This window comes from Phaethon aethereus (assembly GCF_964289735.1).
Source record: "Phaethon aethereus genome assembly, chromosome: 1".
Taxonomy (NCBI): domain Eukaryota; kingdom Metazoa; phylum Chordata; class Aves; order Phaethontiformes; family Phaethontidae; genus Phaethon; species Phaethon aethereus.
Genome location: NC_138575.1, coordinates 221594576 through 221613547, shown reverse-complemented (window position 1 = coordinate 221613547; position 18972 = coordinate 221594576). Strand labels below are relative to the sequence as shown.

General features: G+C 42.5%; 1 protein-coding gene across 4 annotated transcripts in view; it reads left to right on the top strand.

Annotated features, from left to right (window-relative positions):
• Window positions 1–18972, top strand: part of RAB6A (RAB6A, member RAS oncogene family) — a gene marked incomplete at its 3' end in the record, with an annotated part of 61919 nt that overhangs the window by 21911 nt on the left and 21036 nt on the right. For 3 of the 4 annotated variants that reach the window (XM_082001474.1, XM_082001472.1, XM_082001473.1), the window contains exon 2: window positions 18542–18600. In XM_082001474.1, coding sequence (XP_081857600.1) covers window positions 18542–18600 — 59 coding nt within the window. Of the gene's footprint in view, window positions 1–18508; window positions 18601–18972 lie in introns of all 4 variants that reach the window. The other variant, XM_082001471.1, reaches the window with a different exon arrangement.

Sequence of the window (18972 nt, the reverse complement as noted above, 5' to 3'; positions counted from 1 at the left end):
TCCTGTGCCTGTGACACTAATGTTGCCTCTGCTGTTTTTAGAAATCTTTTAAACTGTGAAAATAGCACTGGTTATGTTATGTGGTTAACTTGGAACTCCTCTGCAGAAAACTAGACAAGTGGCTTCATCTTGAGAATGCAAGGCCTATATTTGAAAATTATTTTTTATAGCTGTGCTTGAGGTAATATTTCCATGCTTTTTTTATTTTACTATCTTGACAGACTAATCAAATTATCATATTTTGGTTTCTATAATTTTAGTAGACTTGCTCCTTCCTGTTCAGTAGTGAGAGACTGACTCTTGTTTATCCTTTTATACAGGTTAGTGAATGTGGTGGGAAAAAACCCCAACTTTTATATGAGAACTTTGGAGTGTGTAACTTAATTGTTTAAAAACAATCACAGCTGCAGAGTCTGTAAACCGAGTTGTTATGAGATGGAACTAGAGGACTGACTAGTTCACTGCTTCATTTCTTTGTGGCCATGACTGAGCAAATAGAACCAGATTTTTTGTATTGTGCTCTTTCATATGTTTCCCATTTTCGAAGGAAAAGTAAAGCTAATTACTGACAAAACCCACAGGAGTTAATGAAGCTGTTTATCACCATGTATTTTTGTTGCTGTCACAAGGCTTGGTGTGCATCCCAAGGGAAATCTTGCCCGTGCATTAATAATCGGTCATATTGTTCTACTTTTATGAACTGTGCCAACGCTTATTGCGATTTACTTAGTGGGAAAGAATACCGAGTTTAAAGGTGTGATAGGTCTCTACAAATTTTTATTGATTTGTGTGAACCTTCCATATCCCAAAATACAAAGGGGAGCCTTGTCCAGCTTTATGTGTCTAGACTGTGCCTACTACTCTGGCCTGCTACAGGCCATTAGAGATCAATCTCAATATGTGGCTTAGCTTATTACTGCTAAATAAAGATACCAAACTCTAGGTAAAACTAAAGCATCTCCCTTAAGAAAAGAAGTGTAGTACTAAATAAAATAGGATTCTAACATGTCTAAAGAAAGCAAACAGGCTAATACTGACTTAAAAAGAAGATTGATAATAAAAAAATACCTTTTTCTGCCTCTTCCTTTTCTGTTTAGCTACTGACAAGCTTTAAATACAAGTGACAATTCTTTGCTTCTCTTGCTTGTCTTAAAATGCCTAGAGACAGCATAAAATACTTCCATATGGTGCTGAATACTTAGATCAGTGGCATGGCAGGCTTTTATCTAGTTGTCCCTCAATATCTAGCTGTCAGCTCTAAAACTATTTCCCCCCCCACTCCGTTCCCCTGTCCTCCCTCTCCCCCCCATGTGGTATTTGGATCTTGGTGGAATGATTGCATAAAAGGTAGGATCCTTTGGGAGAATTGTTCCTCTGCTTGTTAGAGGCAATTTCTTGTCCATTTTCTGTCCCTCGGGAATGTGTATGTGAGGTTTAACATAAGCTTAACATTACTTGAGTGCATCACATGATTATATTGGGTAGCACATGTGTTTTTTCACGAGCTGCGCCGTTATGGATGCTAAGGCTAGCTGGAGCAAGATTTGGGGTGTGCTGCTTGAAAGCAATTAGCAAAGATAATGAGGGTGTTCTGGCAGATGTTGTGCAAAAAGACCCTGGCATTTCGTGTTCAGGAGAGCCAGGCAGGCTCTTCTCTAGGGAGGCTGGTTTTTATACAGTACAATCATACTTTTAATAATTTGGGCTCTGCCTTGTGGCACTGAGGATGTTCTCTCGAGTGCGTCCTGTTGGCTGAGAATTGCCTGTTCCCTGCGAGTTACGGAGGTGTTCTGTGAACAAGTGTTTCCTGGGGCCTGTGTCCCACCACTGCAGCCTGAAGTCGAGAGAGGGGCTCAACAGCCAGTTGCAAGGACAGTATTTTTCCACATCTTTCCTGGCCCATACTTCCTCAGAAGTCTTCCAGAGGTATTGGTAGATTATCAGCAGAACCTAGTTCAGGACACAAAATACTTGAACATATGCTTCTTCAAAAGGGTGGTGTGAAAATTTGAGCAATCTAGAGATGCTAAACTCTTTAAAATACAATAGTGAGCCAGCTCAGCTGTCAAAGTAGAAGGAGGAATCTTCTAGTGAGATGTGGCTGTAAGACCACCCCCAAAGGAGCAAGGGGATTTTCCACTTGTCGGTGTGTCCACTCACATTTTTGTCAGTGGCAGAAATGATACTGTTCATAGTTCCTCTCTGAGATTTTTGTATCTCAGCATTAAGAGCAGGTTCCCTTGGGGAAAGAAAGTAATCTGAGACTTTTAGAATGAAAACCAACAAAGCTGGTACTAACCAACATCTAGTGCAAGATGTCTCTGCCCATGGCAGGGAGTTGGACAAGACGATCTTAAAGGTCCCATCCAGTTGTGGGGATCCCACCCGAACCCTTCTGTAATAACTCTTTTGCCAAATACGTGTAGAAAACTATATTCTACACTATTGTATAGTGTACAATAGGAATTAGACCAGGAAAATTTACAGTGCAAGATAAGGAATAAAATGAAAAGATTTTCATTTAAGGAAAAAGAGAGCAGTCTTTTAATAGCTTTCACTAACTACCTATGCATTCCCTGTTATAGAGACTAAGATATTAACAGTGTTCAGATAGGTTTAATCCCAAGTATGTGTCTATATCCAGATGCTTAGCTAAACTAAAGTAAGGCTGCGAACTTCAAATTTAAGACATAAGCCAATCTTGAACTGCTAAGTTTTGTAAAGTTTCTCCTCTCTCTTTTGGAGAGAAAGAAATTAAATCCTCAAGTTCTGCAAAGTTTCTGTTCATTGGATTGTATTCATTTTTACTTATAAAGAAGATTGGGAGCATAGTTTCACAGAACTGGTATTTCCTGTGTATCTCCTGTAGTAATACTAGAGAGTTAAAAAATCTGGAGCAGAAGCTTGACACAAACTAATACTTCAATACAGATGCAGAACCTCTCAAATTGCTTTGACTGTATTCACAGTTGTCTTGTGGCAGACTTCACTGGAAGGACAATTTACTCACGGAGCATGGAACTCCCAAAAATGTAATATTTATGTCAAGATCTATTGTAGATTCCTTCTGCAAGACAGTGACTGTAGCTATGGAAGCTTTTCAGTCCTTGGTTCCGCCACTCTGTACTTCAGTCCTAATCCCTCTGAATGAAGGACCTAAAGCAAGCGGCAGTGTGTCAGCATAAATAATCTGCTATTTGCAGGGCTTTAATGAGTGAATAAGAATCTTTTTCCTATTCAGTGGGACCAAAATTAAATATATATTGTCAGGGACAACCTGGCTATCAAAGATTACATTTTACTATTGAGACAGGATCCTTTCCAGGTGAAGACTGAGCTTTATTGAACGAGAGCCAGTGGTTTCCTCAGCAGGAATGTAACAAGCTGGGTTGAAAGAACTGATGTTACTTAAACTTCTTTTGTGTAGCACCAGCATTCAAGTGTTACAGGCCTTGCTGGACGTGGCTGTTAGCAAGACCCTGGGAAAATACTTTCCAGGCCAGAAAAGTGCATCAACCTCAATTTCCTTCTGTCTTGGGTGAACTGCTGTGGCAAAAGCAGGGCCTCATCACTTCTGTTAGGAAAATAGCACTGTGTACATGCTCTTCTGAGGTACTCAAAGAAAAGACTGAATGAAAATTAATGAGCTTTTCAGACTAACATGTATTTTCATAGTCATCTTTTTTATAAGGCGGTTACTGAAGTGTTAATCATTTGATTACTGGTTGTTGTAGATAAGGGAGTAATTGGTCCCTTTTTGTAAATTATGGAAATGCTTGACAGGAGAGAGCAGTCGGCCAGGCAGCAGGCATGAAAACTCTTGTTTGTCTGGGTTATTGCCTGGAGAGATTGACTGCAACTGAAACCCCTTTGCTCTGATGACATCTGGGTTGTAACAAAATCGTATTTCTTCTTTGCTTCTCAGTAGCAGGGACAGGTCTTTCAGCAAGGTCTCAAATGCTTGTGAAACTGGCATAATTTGGGGCATGGCTTGAAATACGCATTCATAATTTTTTGTCAGAAGCTATTAAAAAATTAATCTTTGGCTTAATCTTGGTCAGGGAAAGTGACAAATAGCTTTAGTGGGGTCTAATCTTTGAAGATGGTTTACTGAGACTTAGAGCTGCAAATCTCACTGATTTCTTGGGGCTGTAACAAAAATACATATAGTAGATATTTTTGCCATAACCCTTCAGAATCCTTTAGGAAAATCATATCATGTCCTCTGTCCCTGAAAAGAAAAGCATTGAGTGAACAGCAATGCATGTGAAATGCAGGATCGTTGCATCTTTTTTCATATACTTTGGTTTTAAAATGGTGCTACTATGAAAACGGACTTGCTTCTTTTGTGTCCCTGCTATTGTAACATGTGAAAATAAGCTGCAGATGATATCAGCCATTCACATAATAGCTTTATGTGTGCTCATCTGCTAGGTAGGTGTCATTCCTTGTTATATCACACTAGTTCACTCGACTCTGTCGCTTTTCTTCCTGCTGTTCTGCACCAGACAACCATAAATATTCATGTATGCTTCCTACCATCCATTTAGGCTTGTATACCTAGCTTATGGTTTGTTCTAGTTTGTTAAATGCAGGCTTTTTTTAACACTGGAGTGCTGAAGGCTGTCTAGTGAGCTAAAAGGCTGATGTCACAGTTTCTGGTTTGTGAAGTTTCTGGGAACTGCTGAGATGTTGAGGCTTTAAAATATTTTACTTGGAAATTGTTCCATTACAAAGACTTGACCGAAGTTCAAGGCACTTGATTGTTACGTGGTAAAGTGAAAATAGAAATTTCCTCAGCAGCATATATTCTGACCATGCTGTTTCTTACCTAATTGTAATAATGAGTAAAACTTGTCTTTGCACCTTGAGGAGATGCTCAGCTGTAATAAAACTGTCTCAACTTGCCTTCAAAAGTCCATTTTGGATAGAGTCTTTGTAAGGACTAAGAGAATTGAATTTACAGTGAGAAAATAAGTAACTTTTGTTCAGTATCTGTCAGTACAAATACTCAGGGCTCTGTGTGGAGGGGAGGGGAAAGGGTGCACTTCTGAGGCCAGTTACTGTCCCGGTCACTTCACGGATTTGTTGGTCAGATGCTGCATTTAATGAAATTCATCACCATTTTGTGTAGAGCCCTTGCTCTCGGTTTTCTTAACTGGGGCAGTGCTATTACTGTTCATCTGGGAAGGTGATAAATGTGTGGTTGGAAAAAAAGTGAATTTTTAAGAGGATCATCTCTCTTCCCACCATCTTGCCTGAACAGGAGCTAGATGATGAGCAGCACATCTTAACCTGAGCCAGAGGGCTGGGCACTGATATTAATTCACACTGTGAATTTGAGACTTCAAGGTTTGTAAAGTTGTTAAGATTCTATGTAATGTCCAATACTATAGCCTAGGATGGAAAAAAAAAAATAGTCTATGCTTCAGGATTACTTTGGGCTTCCAAAACTCTCTCATACTTTGCAGTTGATTAATTTCTGTAGAGTTACTAGTTTTGATTGCTTCTAATACAAATAGTCTTTGAACATCTATGGTGATGATTGGGGTAAGTTATTCCTTACTGTTTTGTTAACTGGTGACTAACAAATGTAAATAGAAAATAAGAAAATGTGAGGCACAGCTTTTTCCAACCCCTGCCATGAGCAGGGACATCTTCAACTCGAGCAGGTTGCTCACAGCCCCATCCAGCCTGACCTGGGATGTTTCCAGGGATGGGGCATCCACCACCTCTCTGGGCAGCCTGGGCCAGTGCTTCACCATGCTCATAGTGAAGAATTTCTTCCTTAGATCTAATCTGAATTTCCCTCTTCTAGTTTAAAACCATTACTCCTTGTCTTGTCGCTACAGGCCCTGCTACAAAGTCCCTCCCCATCTTTCTCCTCAGCCCCTCTCAGCCCTGGCAGCTGCAGGAAGGTCTCCCCGGAGCCTTCTCTGCTCCAGGCTGAGCCCCCCCAGCTCTCCCAGCCTGTCCTCCCAGCAGAGCTGTTCCAGCCCTCGGAGCGTTGCTGGGGCCTCCTCTGGCCCCGCTCCAGCAGGTCCATGTCCTTGTTGGGTGCCCCAGAGCTGTATGTGGTGGGTGCTCATCTATGTTAAAACATCTGATAACAAATCATGCCCAGTCAGTCCAAGCTGCCACAACCCAAATATGATGTGAAATATCTCTGCCAGTGCTGGAGCTTACAGGGCAGGTGTGAAAAATGGGTGAGACCTAGGGGAAGCTTCAGCTGGGAAGGACGATGCATCTTTTCAAAGATGAGGAAGGAGGAGGTGGTAGAGTTAAAGTAAAATCCTGACGGACCTTACACCAGTGAATTTTCGCATGTGTTTGCCTGTCTTTGCTGTCTGGAGAGAGGAGGTGTCAGAGCAGGGTGCTGTTCATGGCATCTTGAGCTTTCTTCTTTCCTCATCTCCAGTCATAAGAGGCTACTGAATGGAGATACTAATTTGTATGAAGTAACACTCTAAGGGGACAGTTATTCCTTAGGCTTCTGCTTCCTTTTTAATTTGAATCAAAAGGAGCCCAGGGCCATATACTTGTTACGTTGTAGACGTTCTGGTGCTGGTTTCATGCCTTTTTGCAGGCTTGTAACTGCAGATTTTGATAAGCTTAGTGCACATCTCTGGAATTACTGAATAGCATAATACAAACATCGTGGTATATTTTACAGATGTGTGGACTGATATGGTAGCAACGTGGAAGGTCTAAGATGCATACCCCTGGAGCGGTAAGCTAACTTACCTACTCTGCTTTCTGGGTACAAGCCAATGATTCTCAAATTTAAAGCTATAGACTGCTGGCAATCCCTGAGGTCAAAGTAATTGATCTTGGACTGCATCAAACAGTTTTCAATCGTGCTTTTAATTAAAAGAGAAAAAAAAACCTTTGTGGGTGGTGACCTGAAAAGAAATTAAGGATTCATTGACCTGAAAAGATCAACTACAGTTGTTTGACATTGTTATTGACTGTGTCTACCTTTCTAGAATTACTTTTCGAGGTAGGATGCCATAAAACCTACACAAACTGCCAAAAACTGCTTTCTGAATTGGTTGCTCTGTTGTGCGTCCTTCTTTCCCCCCATAGCCATGTATGAACTGCTGGCTGCTGCCGGCAGCATCTTTGCTGCTATTTTTTGTTGTGCAATGATCCGTTGTTTGCAAAGCAACGGTTTCCTGTGCCACTGCCTACCATTTGCTGTGCGCAGAGAGGACTCCGAGTGCGGAGGTTTGTGCAGTTCAGTTGTCTGTAGCCTGTAGAACCTGCTTTTAAATTCTTGAAGGACTTCAACTTATTTTTTGCTTTTTAGAAGCATCCTCAGGATGGACCAAAATGTCTACTGAACTGCCAGAGACATACCTAACTATCAATGTTATGCATCAGCAAGTTATCTGCAGATCTTCACTGGCCCATAGTTCCTGTGTAGAGCAATGTAGCTGCTTGTTTTCTTTGTCAAAGAAGTTGCAGATAAAATAAAGTGACAAAACTGCTGGAAATGTATTAAATGAACTTTCTACGCAGAGTATGCTCCTTGCTCAGAACTCCCTATGCTTAACTTGATCTGAAGTTGCCGGATGGACTGTAGGTACTTTCATTTCCTTTGCTGATCTCTGTGTGTTTGATCTAGGCTGCAGGCTTTAGTCCATTGTTTGTTCTATTTCAAGTGAAAATGAAAAATATAATCAAGGTGGGTTGCCTCTGTTCTCTGGGATGAATGAAATAAAATATATTTAAAGTAGAAAGTGATGCAGCATCTCTTTAATGACTAAAATTATTTAGAACAAAACAAAACTGTTCCTTGTTTTTCTGTCTTGTTTGTTTCCCTTTAAGTCTCTGGATATTTTACATTAACTTCCGAAACAGAATCTTAAATTCCCTCTTAAAGAAGCAAATCTGTTTAAATGGACAAGAGTATAATTTATAACCTGTATCTTTAACTAGGCTGGGAATAAATTATCTTAAAAGTGGCTATGTGAACCATTTTGTTTGTACATAAAGAATCCATTGCTGCTTTGGCATAATGCAAGAACCACTGAAGTAGTATGAAAGCGACTTGCACAATTTTTGTAGTGTTAACGGTACAAAATGTTCTTATTTCCTGAAATCAATGGGGACAGCCGTTCCATTTCAGCAACCAGGCTGGTATCGTGCGTAGCAAAAAGATGCTTTGAAAATGTCTGATAAATGTGCATTTAATGTTGCCCTTAGCTCTAAAAAATAAAAAATATCTGTAGCCATACTTTTCTGGTTAAAAGTAATTTTTTTTTTTTAACCAGACTCCATAATTTTACTTGTAAGCAGAGCTACTTCCAGAGGGTACGGCTGTGGATGTATTTCAAGAAGGATTGTTCTTTGCAGGCTTTATTCTGATTCCACCCCCTGCCCCAATTTTTTTAATTTATTGGGGACTTATGGATGCAAAGAACTGGCTCCTTTTGGTCTGATCTCATCTGGCGTCTTGCATCAGGAAAGAAATGTCAGAATAAGAGAGGTTTGACAAGAGAGCAGAAGTGGAATCAATGGTGGGGGGGGGAAACAATTTCAGGGTAAAAAATCCTTTAATTAGAGCAAGGAGGCGAGACCACATCAACTCTGCCTTTTACTTCTGCACTCTGTGACTAGACTTGATGCTATCCTCAGAGTTCCTCGGCTGTGACTATGGATAATCTTAATCTTACTGAGAGTTTGTTAGATGAATGCAGTCTGCTTGCTCTGTCAGTGTCTTCAGGATAATGAATGAATTTTGTTTCTTGCTTTGGGGTAACCGGGTGAAATTTCCATAGCTTGACAGTGAAGAGCAGAGGAGGATTTTTCTTTTAAAGAAGCTGCTTTAATCACTTTAACACAGCATTTCTGTTTTAAGAGCTCAGACTGACATACCTAAAAATACTCTTCTTGATTACTGGCTCATACAGATAATTTTAAGTCAACTGTGAGCATTTTCCTTTTGGAGCTTCTTTTTAAATAAAAATCTAAAAATGGTTTTCATGCATTCATAATTCAGTATATTGTTCTTAGCAATGCTTTTTCCTTTTGTTGCCTTGGGTTGTTTTTTTCCAGATCTGGACTAGCAAGTTCTCTGATCCTGAGCATTAAATCTTTGAGTTTCAGCGACTGTTAAGCATTGGGTCTGAAGTACCAGCAAATCTGAGCATGAACTTGATGTGAGGCTGGTAGTTGGAAGATCTTGGAGCTGTAACTTACAGTAGGACTCCTCAAGTAGTATCAGGTCATCTGTTTGGAGAGTTGAGGGCAGAAGAGACTTTGACTTCTCAGTAAGAAATACTGTTTCTTATCAGCACCTCAGTTATTGCTGGCTTATGGTGTCATGGTGTATCTAGTAAAGGAAATACTTCTAGTGAAGATTTTGAGGTGAGCTTATCTGTGAAAGAAAGTTGTAGTGTCAATGGGACTTATCCTTCAATCAAATCTTAAAGTCTTGCAAAGGGCAAGTGAAATTTTTGGATTATGCTGCAATTTATCTGTATGTGTGATGGGAAGGCTTTCTTCATTTTCCTCTCTTATGCTTTTAGCAAGTTGGATCCATGTTAACCAAGTCTGCCTCTGAGAACAAGGAGAGGTCAAGTGGAATTTTTTAGCTTTATAATGAAAAGGCTGGAGAGATTGATTACTTTTGCTGTGCAGATGTTTCTTGGTTTACTCTTCAGTGCTGATGCTTTGAAAGTGCTAAACAGCTAGCTTGAACTCAGAGGCTTAAGTGTGACTTGTCTGGAAGAATCCTTGGACAAGATGTGAATCTCTTACATTAGAGAGGCAAGCATGTGCCCAAGAAAATGAAATGGAGAGGCAAGGCCTGCTCTTCTCGTACATCATACAGTAGAAGTGGCACAATCCCAATTTCTTTTCCTTTGTAGGTCACTCTTGACTGTTGCTTGAGCTCTTTGCAGACTCTGCCTGGCAACAAATGACCTTCTAATCCCATGCTGGCAGGGAGATGAATTGTGTTATCTAATGGGTCTCTTCCATCCCTGGCTCTTCTGAGAGCCTCCCCGGTGACTCATTACAGCACACAGCATAGAGTGCTGCTTGTAGTGTTGCCATCAGTAGCCGGTAGCACATATTCTGCACATGTGATGGTGCAAGGAGTTATTGGTACCCACTATTAATCAATGTCATTAGCTGTGCTTGGTGTTGGACCTACAAATCTCCAGCACGCAAGGCCCCAGAAGTGGGACAAGGCAGCCTTCGAGAATCAGATGAATGACCTTGAAATCTCTCCAGTCGCTGCTGTCAGATCAAAGTTGCTGGAACTATGAGATTAGCGTATTGATTTCATCTTGCAGATGAATGCTCTTTCTGAAATACGTGCTAGGCCGTGGCTCAAGGCTTGCAGACAGAGAGTATTGATCAGGTTGACTCAATTAGCTGTTGAAGGCTTTGAATTTGAGCCCTCATAGTTAATGGCAGTTTTGCTGATAGGAACTTCACAAGTTCCTATCTTTTAACTCATTTATGTGTCTTGGATACTTTGCTGTTTGCTGCCACTGATTCAGTTGCTGGTTTAGGAGGATGTTAGTATTTGGACATCTACTTTTTTCTCTGCTGAACCAGTGATCAAACCTTTCTTTTTAGGATTTTCCTATTTTTCTACATCTATGTATTTCTTCTTTCTATCCTGTAATGTATTAAAACATCACAGCTTATCAGAATTAATGCAGATGAATGCTTCCACTTGTTGATTTGTACAGCAAAACACCTCTCTCTCTGCTTTTCCCCCAGCTTCCCAGAAAAAAGCAGCACACTGGCCCTGCAGTGTGCATTAATGTGTGCTCTGCAGGTTTGATGGTGAGGAGGGAGGGTGAGTACAGTTGCAGATGGTGAGTAGCTAGTTCAGTACGGGAGCCACCAGTGATCTGTAGATCCAGATTCTTCCAGAGCTGATAGAGCTGAAGAAAACCATCTGAGCAAGTCAGATAAAAGCTTAAAAACTCACAGAATCACAGAATCATTAAGGTTGGAAAAGACCTCTAAGATCATCAGGTCCAACGGTCAACCCAAGACCACCATGCCCACTAAACCATATCCTGAAGTGCCAAGTCTACACATTTTTTGAACACTTCCAGAGATGGTGACTCTACGACCTCCCTGGGCAGTGTGTTCCAATGCTTGACCACTCTCTCATTAAAAAAATTTTTCCTAATATCCAATCTAAACCTCCCCTGGTGCAACTTGACACCATTTCCTCTCATCCTATTGCTAGTTACTTGGGAGAAGAGACCAACACCCTTGTCACCACAACCCCCTCTCAGGTAGTTGTAGAGAGTGATGAGGGCTCCCCTCAGCCTCTTCTCCAGACTGACCAACCCCAGTTCCCTCAGCCACTCCTCATCAGACTTGTGCTCCAGCCCCCTCCCCAGCTCCGTTGCCCATCTCTGGACACGCTCAGCACCTCAACATCCTTCTTGTAGTGAGGGGCCCAATACTGAATACAGGATTCGAGGTGCCGCCTCACCAGTGCGGAGTACAGGGGCATGATCCCTGCCCTGCTCCTGCTGGCCACCCTAGTGCTGATATAGGCCAGGATGCTGTTGGCCTTCTTGGCCACCTGGGCACACTGCTGGCTCATGCTCAGCTGGCTGTCAGCCAGCCCCCCAGGTCCTTTCTGCTAGGCCACTCCTGGCTCTCCAGCCACTCCTCCCAAAGCCTGGAGTGTTGCCTGGGGTTGTTGTGACCAAAGTGCAAGATCTGGCACTTGGCCTTATTAAACCTCATACAGTTGACCTCTGCCCATCGATCCAGCCTGTCCAGATCCCTCTGCAGAGCCTTCCTACCCTCCAGCAGATCAACACTCCCACCCAACTTGGTGTCATCTGCAAACTTACTGAGGGAGCACTCGATCCCCTCATGTAGATCATCAATAAAGATATTGAACAAGACCGGCCCCAGAACCAAGCCCTGGGGAACGCCGCTTGGATATTAGGAAAAATTTCTTCACCGAGAGAGTGGTCAGGCATTGGAACAAGCTGCCCAGGGAGGTGGTGGAGTCACCATCTCTGAAAGTGTTCAAAAAACGTGTGGATGTGGCGCTTCAGGACATGGTTTAGGGGACATGGTGGTGCTGGATTAATGGTTGGACTTGATGATCTTGAGGGTCCTTTCCAACCTTAGTGATTCTGTGACCAGCCACCAGCCAGATTTAACACCATTCACCACAACTCTCTGGGCTCGGCCATCCAGCCCATTCCTCACCCAGCGAAGAGTAAACCCGTCTAAGCCACGAGCCACCAGTTTCTCCAGGAGAATGCTGTGGGAGACGCTGTCAAAGGCTTTACTAAAGTCCAGGCAGACAACATCCACAGCCTTTCCCTCATCCACTAGGTGGGTTACCTGGTCTTAGAAGGAGATCAGGTTGGTCAAGCAGGACCTGCCTTTCATGAACCCATGCTGGCTGGGCCTGATCCCTTGGCTGTCCTGCAAATGCCCTGTGAGCACTCTCAAGACCAACCACTCCATGATATTTCCCAGCATGGAGGTCAAGATGACAGGCCTGTAGTTCCCAGGATCCTCTTTCCGGCCTTTCTTGTAGATAGGTGTCACATTGGCAAGCCTACAGTTGTCTGGGACCTCCCCTGTTAAGCAGGACTGCTGATAAATGATGGAGAGTGGCTTGGCAAGGTCCTCCGCCAGCTCTCTCAGTACTCTTGGGTGGATCCCATCAGGCACCTTAGACTTGTGGGTTTCCTGGTTGCATAGCAGGTCCTTAACTGTTTCCTGCTGGATTATGAGGAGTTTATTGTGCTCTCCATCCCAGTCTTCCAGCTCAGGGGGCTGAATACCCTGCGGATACCTGGTCTGGTTATTAAAGGCTGAGGCAAAGAAGGCATTAAGTACCTCAGCCTTGTCCTCGACCTTGGAGACAATGTTCCCCGCCATATCTAGTAAGGGATGGAGATTATCCTTGCCTCTCTTTTTGTTGTTAATATATTTGTAGAAGCATTTTTTTGTTATCCTTTACGACTGTGGCCAGACTGAGCTCTAGCTGGGCTTTTGCCTTTCTAATTTTGTCTTCGCTTGACCTAACGAGATCCTTGTATTCTTCTTGTGTTGCCTTCCCCTTTTTCAAAAGGTGATAAACTCTCCTCTTTTCCCTCAGTCCCAGCAAAAGCTCTGTGTTCAGCCAGGTCAGTCGTCTTCCCCGCCAGCTCTTCTTACGGCACATGGGGACTGCCTGCTCCTGTACTTTTAAGATTTCCTTCTTGAAGACTGTCCAGGCTTCCTGGACCCCTTTGTCCTTCAGGTCTGTCTCCCAAGGGACTCTCTCAACCAGTGGCCTGAACAAGCCAAAGTCTGCCCTCCCGAAGTCCATGGTAGCAGTTTTGCTGACCTCTCTCCTTACTTCACTCAGAATCGAGAATTCTATCATGTCATGGTCGGTAAGCCCAAGATGGCCTCCGACCACCACATCTTTCACCAGTCCTTCTCTGTTAACAGCAGGTCCAGCAAGGCACCTCCCCTGGTGGGCTCGCTCACCAGCTGTGTCAGGAAGTTATCCTCCACACACTCCAGGAACCTCCTAGACTGTTTCCTCTCTGCTGTATTATACTTCCAGCAGATGTCCGGTAGATTGAAGTCCCCCACAAGAACAAGGGCCAGCGAATGCGAGACTTCTGCCAGTCGCTTATGGAATGTCTCATCTGTCTCTTCATCCTGGTTGTGTGGTCTATAACAGACTCCCAGCAGGACATATGTCTCGTTGGCCTTCCCTCTCATCCTTACCCATAAGCACTCGACTTGGTCTTCACAGTCGTTGATTTCTCCAATTCCTGTTGGAGCTGGTTGCGTTCCCATCCAGGGGTGTGCATGGATGATCTGTGCATTTAAGCAGTGGTGCCTGAGCCACACACAGCAGTGTGATGAGGAGCTGGTTAACGTGGACTTTGTTTTCGTTGGGTGAAAAGCTTGAAGGAGCAGAAAACTCATCTAATGAAACCCATGCTGCTACTGTTGTTCAGCCACTTAACAGAAGAGTTTCCAAAATTGATGGTCAGGTGCAGTGTTGGAATAAACGGTTTCTTTGGTTAAACACTTATTTTCTTAGCTTCCCTCTGCTTCAAAAACTTCTTGGATGCCTTGCATGTAAATTCCTACACTGGAATAACATCTGGTAACTCTGTGTGACAAGAAACAGAGGAGAATCCGCTGCCCAGCTGAGTAGGTTTTGTCACAATTTAACTACCCTCACTTTTAAAATTGCATGCCTTTTCTGGTAGGACTTTGTCTGGACTTGGCTTTCAGCTGTTAGATCTTGATCTACAGAAAGAAAAGAGGCTGGAGTTCACCTTTCCTTATCACTAAGTTATTTCTCTGCCGTCAGTCACTTTTCAGTTGTTCGGGTAAACTATGCAAGCTGCTTTTTTTTCTTGCCAAAAAGCTCCATCTCAACTCCTGAACTGTTTGAGGTTTTTCCTCACTTGTTGTCAGTGTGTCCAGCAGAATCTCCCTCACTGCTCCAGCCAAAGCCGTGCCCTGTGGTAAAACCCCATTTGCAGCGTTTCCTCCCCCACCTTTATTGCTTCAAGGATAATGTTAACTTTTTTTTTGTCCCAGCAGCATACCAGAAATATTTTGGCCTAAAGGATATTGTATGCTACCGCATCGCTGACTAACACTGCCCTGGACATATTTGTGTGTTGAAGTTTTTCCAAGAGATTAAATTAACCCAGTAGATGTAAAAAAATCTGCTTAACGAAACAAGACTGAAGTCCTGACTGTCTTATCTTCTTCCTTTGGCTATAACCTCCAGATTACTTACCCAGTTGTTTGCAATCTGTATTTTAAGCAGACCGTTCACTGTGTGTATTACCTTGTGCTACTTCTCCCTGCCGAGCTTCGTTTTCCTCTTGAGGTACTTCTGCATTTTTCAAGATTATTTTAAATTCTGATTCTGTCCTCTAACTTGCTTACAATCACTTCCAAATTAATGCCTTCTGTGAATTCAATAAACACAGAGCCAGCAAGACAGAATAGAAGGCACATGAAAATATTCAGCAGAGTGAGATTCAAACTCTTGCAGATCCTCAGTGAATAAATTGTTCTTTTTTTGGCAATGTTCTTTACTGTTGTTTTATTTATTTATTTTTGAAGTCATGCACAGGGGCTTAACACTCCGTTGTGATGTTCCGAATAAAAACATGTAAAAATAAAACTCATCCAAGAGCTCAGGGGTTCAACCCCAAAAGCAAATGGTGAACTGTGGCTCAGTGGCTGTTCCTTGTTGATCCGCCGAAGGAGGGGGAAAAAGATCAGCTATTTCTGCAGGTTGTGGTGTGCTAGCTGCATGATGGGACTTCCCTTCATAAGGGATTATCCTTACTGGGTATTTAGTTTGTAACTGTTGTGTTAGGTGTATCATAAATACAACTAGCACGTTTAAGTACTCTGTATACTCACAAAATCATGTGTGGCCATGCTATAGCTATGGCTAGTGCAGGGGCCTGTCCTGTGCCTCTGTGTGTGAGAAATGTGATCAACATAATTGATGATAGATTAATTTCTGTGTGTTTTTGTTCTCTATTCAAGCTCTCTGAAACGGGGCTTATAGCAGCACTATATTCTTACAGAGAATCGGCATATGCATCCGCATCACTTCAGTGTGCAACAGATGGTATATGAATCCTAAGGTGATTCATCCGGCTATTTTTTGTAGGGCTGGGGATGGTTTCTGCCATTGGCAAGCAGGGCAGTGTGTGTGAGGAGGCTGGGGAGAGGCGAGATGGTGTTAAGTATTAGGAGTGGCTCTTTTAAAGAGGGAATATTTAAAGCCTGTAACCCTCTGGACAAGGTGTCTGTTTATGTAATCTAGACTTGTTAATTTCTGAAGAGAAGGTTCACTGACTTTTCCCGTTAATTATAGATACAGTGGGAATTGTGGACTTCTGCCACGATTTTTAAAGCAAGTTTTTTTTTTTTTTTTTAAAGTAGAAATGGTGATGCTTCAGTATTCATGGTGGAATTAAAACTGTAAGCAGTTGGTATTAAAACTAACGTGCTCTGGTGCCTGTTGACATACTAGGTAAAGAAAACCTTGGTCTGTTTGGAGAAGAAATGTCTTAGAACTGAAGTGTGTTAAGACACTCTATCCAAATATTGGTTGAAGCAGATGTTTAAATGTAAGCAAGCCAAGCAGCACCTTATTTTTCCCCTTTTCTTGTGAAATGAGTGAAGGTAGGGTAGGGAAGCTGAAGGAATATAAAATAGAAAATCTTTTCATATTTTTATGGTTCCTAGACAGCTCCCTCCAAGACATCTCAGTGTATAGTGGGAAGGGGAATGATTTGCCAGAAGACTTCAATGTTCTTTGGGGCTTGTGACTTAGGACAGCAAAACGATTTTGTGGGTTTGATTACATGCCCTTGCACCTCTAAAGAATTAAATATGACTGACTGCATCAGTAGGCATGTGAGGAAAAGCCAGCTTGTGTGTGGTGCCGCAAGCCCATTACTGGGATCTATAGCGTGTGCTGCAGTGGGAAGGTACTGGATTTGCTCACTTCTGTCTCTTGAGGCTTGTCACTGTTGATGGGTCTGGGGTGAAACCCTCTTCCTCTCGCAGCCCGTGGCTGTTTGTCCTGCACCAGCTTGTACTGTTGTTCAACGCATCCGTGGGGGCCTGGGACAAATTTGAATAAGGGATTCAGGAATCCTGCCCATCTGAGATGCTTTGCTTCTGAAAACCTACTCACCAAAGGGAATGTTTGCTCTGCTTTTGCACAGGCAGCTTTTTAACTTTGTGGGAAACCAGATTATGCCTATGGAGAGCGGAATATGTTAAAAATTCACACAGGAATTCATATTTTGACACTTGGGAAAATCCTTTCCTCAAAGGCTGCCTACTGGATTCCTGTTAATTTAGCACGTCTACAGAGTTAACTGAAGTTTGCAGATGGATTAAAATGCTGCTGAAGTACAATACTGGAGATTTTGTTGAAAGTTTTATACTAAGATTTTAAAAAAACCCCAAAACCCCAAAAAACCCAACCCACAACAACAACAACAACAAAACCAGTAAAAAACCTCCAAAAACACACCCCCAAAATCTTGGCTTAAATTCCCCTGCTGTCTTGACAGTCACCCTTACAGAGAACTAACATTTCTGGAAGCTTATTTGAAGAACACAAAACAAGCTTTGGCTTGTGCACATCTAACTGCCTTTTAGCTGTACCTGCAATGTTTGATGGCCAACATAAGTCATACAGCTCTTCTCCCTGCCAGTGGGAGATGGCAAATTCCAGCTGCAAGGAGGATAGAAGAAAACAACAGGAGGTGATATGTTCTCGAGTAGCTTCAGTTGTTTCCTAAATAATTTGCTTACAATTAAAAGTATTTAAACATATTGAAATGAGGCAGGTTGAGATGTTCTGGTTCCTGCATATCTTGCTGGTCCCCTCCAGGTGAAGGTGGCATGGAGTAGGAAAGAATTGTCTGTTGGGTACAAGTTAGGCTTTGTCCCAGCTCAGCTGCATCGTTGGTCTTACAGGTGTAGAAGGCAACTGTTGTGACAAGGTTGTTTTGAAGTGAACCTCTGATGGTCTTTTAAGAAAAACGAGATTGTAAGGTAGTCTGAAACCTGGCTGGAATGCTACAATATGCACGGTTTATGTTGATCTCGTTTATGAAATGAGGATCTTGACATAGCTTGATCAGGTTAAATCGCAGGTGAGTCGCAGTTAGAGAGGAGCTGTAGCAGCATCACAAACGACTGCATGAAAAAGGCTTCGCCTGCGTCTGTGACTCTCAGGTGTGCCCGCACATGCTGCAGTGACACCTTCTGATTGCAGTGCCGACTGACTTCCTAATGCTGAACAGCCAAGCAAATACAGCTGTCATGCGCTGCAGCCGTCGCTGGGGTGGATAATGGCATTTTTAACAGCATATGAACCTGCTTCTATGAAAAGGTATAGTGAATATGTTGTCAAAGGAAGGATGAAGTTAATGGAGTGATAAGGACTGCAGGCATTGTGGGCAGATGGTAAACAAGCCTCTCAATAGCGATGCTCTTCAATCTTGTCTTATGCTACTGTGAGGCTACAGCAGGGACTGCCGTTTGTGTGACAAATATGGAGAGTGTGACATTGAGGAGATGCACAGTGAGATGTATTTTAAAGCAACATAGCTACCTTGTTTTATGAGCGAGAGAGCCATCTTGTTTATAACAATTTGTTGCAGGGGTTGTTAGACCTATTACATTTGTTCATTTAGTTCAACTAAAATTCCTGAGTGACTTGGTAGAAACTGGAACGATCGAATTATTTCAGTTTTCATGCTGAATCACAAATATTTTAAGAGTAAAACTGATGCTTGGGAATGCTACAGGAACCAACCTTTTCCAGAAAAAAGTGTCTGCTAGCGACTTCACAATTGTAAAGTCAAATAACTGCTCTCTTGCTTGTAGGAAGTTTAATTGCACAGTATGGATCTGTTGGACACGGAGTAAAACTCCTCCTGAAACCATCTCTAAATCACTTGCTTAAAACTTGCGCTGAAATTGTTCCTTGAATCTGTGTCTGTCTTCTTTTTTTTAGTGGGGAAGACTTCCTTGATCACCAGGTTCATGTATGACAGCTTTGACAACACCTACCAGGTAAATTAATCCATATTATTGTCTTCTCTAAAGTGCCTCTGTTGCTGTGTCTCCTGTTGCAGGAGGAATCCATTTGATTACGGTGGGTAAGAGTTGATACAGTGACCAAATTCTTAACTGTAAAATCTTTAAGCTTTCTGTTTTAATAACCTTTCAGAATGGCATTTGTGTTGGATTCTGCTCAGTAGTTTATCTGCTACTTGCAGCAGGATGAGCTGTGGTTCGAAAGGATAGGCTTCTTAGGTGTACCCAACTGATAGCAATTGGTAAGTCTACCAGTTGTTTTTTTTCACTGTTTGCTACCAGACCATCACAAATCTAATGCCTCTGTGGAGAAGATGTAACAGGCAGTTGCTGCTCTGTGGAGCAGTA